This window comes from Pipra filicauda, unplaced genomic scaffold (assembly GCF_003945595.2).
Source record: "Pipra filicauda isolate LSUMZ 115617 unplaced genomic scaffold, ASM394559v2 scaffold299_size895176_pilon, whole genome shotgun sequence".
NCBI classification, from domain to species: Eukaryota; Metazoa; Chordata; class Aves; order Passeriformes; family Pipridae; genus Pipra; species Pipra filicauda.
The window spans coordinates 122,036-131,719 of NW_024104419.1; the positions used below are offsets into that span (position 1 = coordinate 122,036).

The window sequence follows — 9,684 nt, forward strand, 5'->3', positions numbered from 1 at the left end:
CCATATAGTCTCTTAGATCTTTAAATTAAAAAAAAATCAATTTGAATACTATGTATTTTTACATTGCATTTCTTTCCCCAATTCATGGTTATATATTTTTTGTTCATAAATTACATCAGTAGCAATTTCTTAGAAAAGTAGAAAGTCAAGCAGTTTACCAGTTTAGGATTAAAAATCAGAGTCCTGCTCAAAATATTGTGTTTTACCTTCTACATAGTCCTCTAAAAGTAGACCCAGATAAATATATATATATAGATAATACATTGTTGATAGCAATATAAGCTCACATTAGAGTAGTTGAAAAGAAGTGAAAGTGGGAATCTATTAAAAATATATATCAAAGAATTATTTTTTTCCTTTTATCTTTCAGATGATGGATGCCATCAAAGGAACAATGACTGAAATATATAATGATCTTTCAAAAAATACTACTGGAAGTACAATAGCTGAGGTTAGTGTAACATTAAAAAAAAAGTTTGCATTTTAACTTCTGAAAGTTGCAAATTAGTATTTTTATTTATATATATAAATAAAAACGCCACATAACTATATCTGCAAAGTATTATATATGGAGACTGGCAAGAGATCCTAATTTCTGTGATGTTTTAGAAGTGCTGATTAGAGTGGTAGAGAAAGACACTGAAAAAATACCAGATTCCAGTCAGAAATTTAAAACTTGGCAATTTCAGAGGAAGCAAGAGCAAGTTTAATAGAAGTTCTTTTTGTTTTCAAACAATCCTGTGCTCTTCATGATAAGCAAATCTAGCAGACAAATATTCAGAATACTTCAGACTTTTGTTTGGGGCTTATTATGGTCTTGTCCTCATGTTAATATGAAGGAACCTTGATATAAATAATGATCAGGCTCATTTTTTTGGGCATCGGTTTTTGTATAATTATTATTATTGTGTAATTATTATACACCCTCTTTATCACTACTGACTATTAAATTTTTAATGTTTAGATTCGGCGTTTGAGGATCGAGATAGAAAAACTTCAATGGCTACATCAACAGGAACTCTCAGAAATGAAGCATAACCTAGGTATGGAAATGACAGTCCAAAACAGTGTCAGGTTTTGTCCTACACAGAAAGTGGAAATGCTTGAACTATGTATTACCTTCATCACATGATGCTACGAATTGTTGACAGAACAGAAAACCATTTGTATTGTTCTGTGCTGATGTTAGTGCACACTTTTGGAGTCTGAACCCAAAGTTACTTTATCTGTGCATGAGCAGGAACAGCTGTTCAGCCCTCTGAGACAAATTCAGGCTAAGCTGTTGATGGGCAGAATGACTATTTTATGCATCAGTGGATAATCCCTCTTCTTGAGATATTTTATACTGGTTATTTTCTACTAATTCTCATAGGAACCAGATTCTGTTAATATAGCCAATTTATAGACTGTAGCTGGCATTTTTTTTCCTATCAACTGTTGGTGTATGGGCTTTATTTATTTAAAGTGAACAGACAACCCTGATTCAGTCTTGGTGCCAGACTGTCAGTGGAATGAGGTCAAAATGCTCCCTTAAACAGATAAAAGAATATTCCTCCTAGGAGGGGGATTTTCATCTCTACATTCACTCAGCCATATTGGCAGGAAATGACACTCTGATTAAAATGTGATTCTTCTTAAATTATCTTTTTTAATGCACTGACAGTGGGAAGAAGGTTGCAGTTGTGTGATGAAGTCTCGTTTAACCTACACACAGTCCAAGCAGCCTTAGTGTCCTCATCCACTTTGAGAGTCTCCTTTTTGCAGAGCACATCTGGAAGTGCATTAAGGGTTGATTAACTCCATACTCAGACTCGTGTCTCTGGTTCATTAGTAACATTTTGCTCTTTCAAATCAGGGTAGACCAGTTTTTCCACTGCTGCAGTCCAGTGATAACATTCTTCAGACTCACTTGGGTATGGCAACAACTCATCTGCTGTTCACAGAGCTGAATGTCTAAGTGTGCTCAGAAATAAAAGGAAAATTCTTGAAACACTTTGCCACCAGTCTGAAGCTACTGATTTAAGTAAAAAACTTTATTGGTGTTTGGAAAGTTTGTCAACTGGAGAGTTTTTCAGAAGACTCGAAGATTCACCCCGAGTCAAGGTGGCTGGAGCTGGAATGCTTTATTTGTATTTACCCACTTTCTTGAGGATTCTGTTAAGGCATTTCACTCCAAGTCTCCCACAGTGACTGAGATATCAATTTATAACTGCATCAGTAATGGGTGGCTCTCAGAGCAATCCTGAAGTAAGGCTCAAATTTACCACTTTATTCACGTAGCCATGAGTTTTTACATCTTTGTTGGTGTCCCTCTTGGAACTTTCACATTTTTTTGTAAAGAAACCAAGATATAATGACCATATGAGACAAGAGAATAAATATAATTTTCTGAATATCGGAGCAGAACAAGTCTAGGCTTGTAAAGACAAAGTATGTTAGCAGCTGCATATGTCCTTTTTGTGTTTATGCTGGGTTCTGGTCCCTTGTGGGACATGTAGAACTGAAGTGTTAAAGAAATGGAAGGTAATGGTTAGGGGTAAAAACCTTGGTGCCAGAATAAGAAAAGAAGATGGAAGTCTTGCATTTGTGGAGTAGGTATGAAACAGAGGTGCCCAGACTCGGGGGATATTTTGATTATCAGCTGTAATTTCATCTTGTGTTTAAATTCATGAATATTACTGGTTTGCACTTTGCTGTTGTGGGGTGCAAAATGCAAACCCACCTTTCTCTGGATTTGGAGCAGAACTGACAATGGCTGAAATGCGTCAGAGCCTGGAGCAGGAACGAGATCGTTTGATTGCTGAGGTGAAGAAGCAGCTGGAACTGGAAAAGCAACAAGCAGTGGATGAAACCAAGAAGAAGCAGTGGTGTGCCAACTGCAAGAAAGAGGCCATCTTCTACTGCTGTTGGAATACCAGCTACTGTGACTACCCCTGCCAACAAGCTCACTGGCCTGAGCACATGAAATCGTGCACACAGTCAGGTAACGGTGCTCTGGGCTGCCTGTGTCCCACCTGAGGGGTTGGGGTGGGTGGGTGGGTACACAGGGACCCCTTTCTTCATGTGCAGATGTGCCTGTGAGGAGGGACTGGACTGGTTCACAGGAGTTGTGGCTACTTTCTCTTTTTTTCCCCTTTATTTTAGCTACTGCGACACAGCAAGAAACAGATACTGAAATTAGCACAGAAACACTAAATAAATCATCCCAACCCAGTTCAAGTGTGCAGTCTACACCCACAGAAACAGCCAGCACCCCTAAGGAAAAGGAAGGTTCAGCTGATAAAAGCAAAGAGAGTGTTACAGTGAGTATCATCACTTCAAACAAAAATAATGTGTAAGATTTCTCTGAAACCTCCCCCTGAAGGCTTCCCTGGATAAGGCAGGATTTTATGACTATTTGCATATTTCAGAGAGTGTGTTTGGGGAATCATAGAGAGTTGTGGTTTTTATTCTTCGTCTTGTCAAAAAAAAAAAAAATCTCCTTCTGTCCTCTGAGAACACCCTTTCCCCATCACTTATTCCCAGTAAAACCTTGTGTTGGCTTGACTCATCCTTCCAGCCAAAGGGGACTGGACCTCTTTCTCTCTCTCTCTCCAGGATCCATCAGTGTAGCTTCTGGTCTGGATCTTTCGATACAAGTTGCCTTCTGATAAGCAATACTGACTGCAGCACTTCCAAGCCCTTCTTGCCTGGGGGTTCAGAGGCCAAGCTCAAGACCTGCATTCAAATCAACTTACTTTATCACCACAGACTGTCATTAGGGTACCACAATGTTCCATAACACTGATACAACAGTTCACCTGGATCTACGGTTAACGGAGCAGTTCCGAAATCCTCCATAGCATCTACTCTGATAGTATTCAGTAGGCAAGGATGAGCAAATGCTCTAATAAAAGGGACTTAACATTGCATATATAGAAAATGTTTATAGAGAAGAATCTGCTTTATAGGTAGGGCTTGACTATTAGCAATTTCGGCATCATTTTTTTTTTCTCCCCTTGCAAGATTTATTAAATGAAAAATTTTAGTGGGGGGGGGGGCTGATCCTTCAAACCCTTACACGTGATCCTGCACATCAGTAGGAGCCTTGTTGTATTTTAAAATATTAAAGGCAAACTAATTTTGTAGTATTGTGATTCCAGCATGATGTCTCATTGAGATAGTCCTGTAGAATTGGGAAGCATAGTAATCTAGAGAGCTGTGTTCATTTCTTGACACTTTTGCTACTGTCTGGTGTTAGATCTCTGGGCTTGACATGTCACCTAAGGGAGTAACTTGGGGAAACAGATTTGAAGAGGGGGAAAAAGGATGTGCTGTTCCACTTGAATACTTTGATGAAGTTGGTTAAACTCTGGCTCATTCAGTTGATGTTTGTTTGCATTGTTCTGGTGGCACAAGCTTTATATTACCGGGGAAATAGGGAATGTGAGACCTAAAGCTTGCCAGGGAATATTCCAGTTATACAAATCTGGAATTTCACATAGGTGTTCTACCTGAAACATCATGCTGTATACATGGATCATGTTCACAATATGAATTTTGTTTTATTAACAAAGAAGTAACCTGTGAATTCATTGAGATGCAGATTTTTAACATAAAGAAAACATCCAACATAAATTTTCTATCGTAGTAACAACAACTAGGTGGAATTTATGTAAAAGCTGAGGCTTCTACTGAGGTTGCCCGTGCTGTCTCTGCAGATAGCAACAGGTGTGACAAGCAACCAGCCTATAAAACTGGTCCAGGTACCACAGACCACCACCTATATTCCAACTACTCAACCCACAATTGTAAGTACAACATCATAATTTAAAGTCTGCAGCAGCACCGTGCCTGGCATTAAAACTGCTCAGTATCTCTGGGGGGTTGTCTCTGTCTGCTCTTCTATCAAGGGATGAATTCACTGGTAGAGTCTCGACTTGCAGTGCAAAATGTCTTCTTTTGCTGTGCAACATTCCACCCCTTCATTCCATTCATGATTGCAAGGATCCAGAGGTTGTTAAGTCTAGTGAAGGCACTGAGGACAGGCAGATGCCATTTCACATTATTGGTTCATTTCATGTATATACTTGACCACAACATCAATGTAAATATATAGAATTCATTTTAAATATCTTTTAAATATCTTTTTGTCTATGGTATCCTAAAGAGATTTAATTATTTCTGAGCTATGCTTGATATTCCTGTGACATCTCAGTACCTATAAAAGAGAATATGCATTTGTCAGCAGTGTCTCTGCCATGGAGTCTTGCACATTAGTGTTACAGAATGATGAGAAATTGCATTGGAATCAGACCTTTTTTTTTTTCCCATCAAAGGCTTAAGGACAGCTGAATTCCCTAGTGTCAGTCAAAGGAGATGGGACAGAAGTAAGTTTGATTTTTGTATTTAATGCACCATAAGAGCCCATTATTTCAGCTGGTTGTGCTCTGCAGGGCTCACGTCAGTCAGTGTGGCCCCTGAGCTGGCACTGCCCTGGTCCCAGCGCTGCCTCAGGTGGGGTTCAGCAGGGGAGCCCACGTGTGGGTAACTTCAGTTCATTTCTGACTTCAATCAGATCATTTATAACAATAACTATGTACTGTTTTAACAGTGTACCCTAACCACACTGTGACTGGGAGGCCTGATGTGCTGTCCAAGTCCCTCTGTCTGTCTCTCTCCTTGTGCACCCCCTACCAGCTGCAGGACACACCTGTGTGTGTGTCAGTGAATACACCACATGCACGAGGACAGAGAGTGTTTCACAGCCATCATATTCCACACAAACTTAGTGGGGATCGTGCTCTTAGTGGGGATCATCACATCCCACATTCCTCACAGCATTTTAACTCCACTCCCTTGGTCTCAACTGAGAGCACTGTGCACCTTTGCAGCATTGGCCCTGAGTTGCTTGGACTGAATTACCATTAACAACAAGGTTTTATATGTGTTTAAAAATCCAACAGCAGACATCAAAGGCGTTAGGCTTTTTTTTTTGTGAAGAGCTGTGAGGCTGTAAGATCCTAAGGTGGTTTTGTGTAATCAGAAAAATGGCAGTTACTTTCATAGGTTTTCTGTAACACAAAGTGTACTGAAGTTATGTAAAGCAGAATTGGAAGGTCTGAAAGGTTTCCAACTTTATTTGTGCATGTTTATAACTTTGTACACATTTGCATTAGTCTTGCACAGCTACAGACACCTCTGTATTCTAATGACTGCACGTGCAATTTAAATGATTTTAAACCTTAGTGCATGTTTAATATGTATGCAAAATGTACATATGTGTAAAACTGGCAGAGGTGGAAAATTTACCTCTCAGGGAATGATCTTAACACATTTAAGGAGTCTCGCACATTCCATATTCTGATCGCGCTAAGAACTGAAACTTAATTATTTTCATGTGTGTAAGTGTGTATATTTAAAAGGCGACTGTGGCAACCTTAATTTCCCCACCTCTAGTACTGACAGTGACTTACATAATGGCTTCTTTAGGGTTCAGTTTGCACTTTGTGTCCAACTAGGAATTCCTTCCTCTGAACAACTCCCAGTGTATCTTCTGGGCACCATTTCCATGGAACCCTGTACACGCATCTGAAATCATTACAAAATGGCAGTAATCTGGAATTCATTCAGAAAATTGGTTCCATGTTTGGTTTTGATTCTTCCTGCAGTTAAAATAATGTAAAAATATGAATCCATCATCTTTGCATTCCAGGGGATGGAACGAGTAGGCTTCTGGAAGGCACAGACTCTGTCTTTGTGGAATACTATTAAGACACTCGTGTGGTTTCTTGAATCAGTGTGGGGAAACATTGGGCTTCACTGAACTTGTATTTCTTCTTCTGTGTTCTCTATGGAATGTCACACTACCACTGGGGGAAGATCTGTGCATCCCTTTCAGGTTCCTCAAAGTCTCACTCCCTGTCTCTTCCACAAGATGTTGTGAACTGAAATGGATGCGTTTGTTTGATCACCAGTTGTGCATCACTGGAATTGTATTGGAACATCCTTGCAGTTTGTATGGTAGAGACATTTCTAGACTTTCTCACGTTTTTGGAGGAAGGTTAAGATACAGACTTAAGGTTCAATAAATCCTTTTACAGATCTTCCAGAGTGATGTGACCTTGACCAGATTGTTTAACATTCTTGTGCCTTTGTCTCTGCATCTGTAGAATCAATTACCACCTATAGAGATGTCCTGAAACTCCATTTGTCGAGATGTATAAATCATGATCTGTATGATGGAAGTGAAAAGTTTATTCTATATTAATATTTTTACAGGGTGTGTAAGACAGTTCCCAGTAATGCTGATGTTTTTGCTATTGATTTGTGCAAAAGTTAACTTAAGTACTTTTTTTGTTCAGATGGATGTTCTTTGTTCTCTTCTGTGTAGACTGAATGCATGGGGGAAATAGTTCCTTTTGGGGAAAAAGATTTAAGTAATGTGTAACAAGAATATACTTATAAACAAGGGTATTTTTGTACTCCAGTTTGATTTGTCAAAAACTTTTTCAAATGACAAAGGATTTTCTTAGCCCTTTTTCCTCTTCCCATGTATTAGTTTGCAGAAAATACGTAACTGGATGTAATTCTGAGACCCTCACTCTCCAAGCACAGACAGCGTGTACAGTCCCTATAGCACCTCCTGTCCCTGTAATTCTATAGCAGTAACAAGAACACACACAAACTCTTGGCTATAGGGAAGTTAAAACACTACTTTGTCCCCTGGAACGAGGTAATACTGCGGTTATAAAGGTATTAGTTCCTGCACAAAATTGGCACTTGTTCTGGATTTCCCCTGGAAGATAAATCTCTATTTCTGTGGTCATGTTTATGTGACCTTTAACATAACAATCTGTTTCTCTTGGTTTTAATCCACAGACCATTCCTGTAGTGGTAAGTCCTTCTGCTGGGACAGTGGCAATGAGAACTGGAGTTCAGTATGTTCAGACCACAATGCCAGTCCAAGTACGAAGAGTCTAACTGCTAACAAGAAGTCCATACAATTGTTGGAATAAATAAGTCTAATAGAAATGTGAAAAATAAACACAGTTCTTTGGATTAACCTCAAAGGTTCAGACTTTAGCTTTGTGTATGTGTACAAAGCATTAATTACACTACATTAATGTAAAGCATTAGTGCTGGCTTAGAAAAGCTGAGGACAGGTAAGATCCATATTAAATCTATGCTTCTTTTGTAAATAATGTACAATTTGTGGATGTCATTAGAGTACCATCTCCTTTTTATATTTGTATTGACTTTAACTTATAAAGAGTGTTTGAAGTTGGAAAAGGAAGGTTTAAAACAGCCTTATCACAACCTAATGCTGAAAACTGGTCTTGGGAAATGCGGTTATGCATCAAATAATACTAAGAATCTGAACATCTGTCTTTGCATTTGGATTGAAAAAAATTTCTGCACTTTGAAACTCTTGTAGAGTTTCTTTGAACAACCAAGTGATGAAGGATACCTTTTTTCAGTTGATTGCATCAGGCAAATTATGACATTTCCAATCTGTGGATCTGAAACACAAAGATTTACGTTGTTTTTTTCATAATGACCAGACTAACAAAAATTTCATTTAGTCTAAGATCAGAAAAGTGGGAAAGCGTAATAGCAGCTGGTTGTAGAACGATTTCTGATCACTGACATCGAAGACTGAGGAAAGTAAAATTTGTTCCTGTGCTTCTTATTTTTTAAAAATTCTCCCAAAGGACTTTGAACAAGAATTAGGTGTGGAGAAAACCACGGATCAGGAAACACGGGCAAAGGACTTTTGATGCTGGGCCAGAGCATGTGTTATTTATATGATGGAATTCCTGTTTTTCTGTAAGCATGAAGCAGTGCAGTACGAGAGGAGCTCCCCCTGCAGATGCTGTCTGTTACACTGAGACTGTAGTCCCATTTTGTATGTTGTGTAAAACGAAAGCATTGAACAAAGCAAAGGTGATGTATGTATATGAGAAAATTAACTGTATGATATCATTCCAGTACATTCTGTTGTACATTTTAGTCATGTTGATTTCTCCCATTGTTTATATAAGAATGCGGTTTGTACAGTCTCCAGCTAGTCCCCAGATTAGAGGGAAAAAAGTATTAGAAGGAAAAAAAAAAAAAAAGGCAAGAACAGAATATTCATTAATTGCAGTTGTGTCAAAACTAGCCTAGCTGGCCTTATTTGTGAAGCATAATTGCTTTTAGCATATGGAAGTATTTTTTCACATTTTCTTTGTATAAAATTTGTATTAAACTTAAATATCTTTTTTGACAATTGTGTTTCTTTGTGACTAAGACAGGTGACACACACGATATGCTTTGGGTTTCTCCAATTTTTCAAGAAACTTCACAATTTTTTTATTAAACTGTTTTAGAAAAATGCTCTGTGTTCCTGGATTTCCAGTTTTGGTTCAATCTGGAGGAATGTTCACTTCTGCACAGTCTCCAGATCACAGGTAACTTCACTTACATTAGCATCTTCTGTCTCAGAACACCTGCCGAATTTGAGATAAAACAAAGCAGCACTGACATTCTGTAAATAAGAAGCCATTTATGTGTAAAACTCAGCAGGAGATGTTTTCTCTCAGTTTTAACAGCAGCAAAGGTCCATCACTTGTTGAGTAGCATTTCTTCACTGGCTGGACTGGGGCTGGACTGATAACACGTCATTGTTAGGTGGATTTGTGGGTTAGAAATGGGGATTGTTGT

At 38.5% G+C, this 9,684-nt stretch overlaps 1 protein-coding gene across 6 annotated transcripts in view; it reads left to right on the forward strand.

Annotated features, from left to right (window-relative positions):
• The window catches only part of ZMYND8 (zinc finger MYND-type containing 8), a 48,475-nt gene extending 39,225 nt beyond the window's left edge, over positions 1-9,250 (forward strand). For 3 of the 6 annotated variants that reach the window (XM_039383063.1, XM_039383065.1, XM_039383066.1), the window contains exons 17-21: positions 371-451; positions 965-1,043; positions 2,744-2,983; positions 3,145-3,302; positions 4,701-9,250. In XM_039383063.1, the coding sequence (XP_039238997.1) occupies positions 371-451; positions 965-1,043; positions 2,744-2,983; positions 3,145-3,302; positions 4,701-4,808 (666 nt within the window). In that variant the 3' untranslated portion in view covers positions 4,809-9,250. Of the gene's footprint in view, positions 1-370; positions 452-964; positions 1,044-2,743; positions 2,984-3,144; positions 3,303-3,597; positions 4,142-4,700 lie in introns of those variants that run through there. The other 3 variants (XM_039383068.1, XM_039383064.1, XM_039383067.1) reach the window with 3 other exon arrangements.
• Positions 9,251-9,684: the final 434 nt, after the last annotated feature.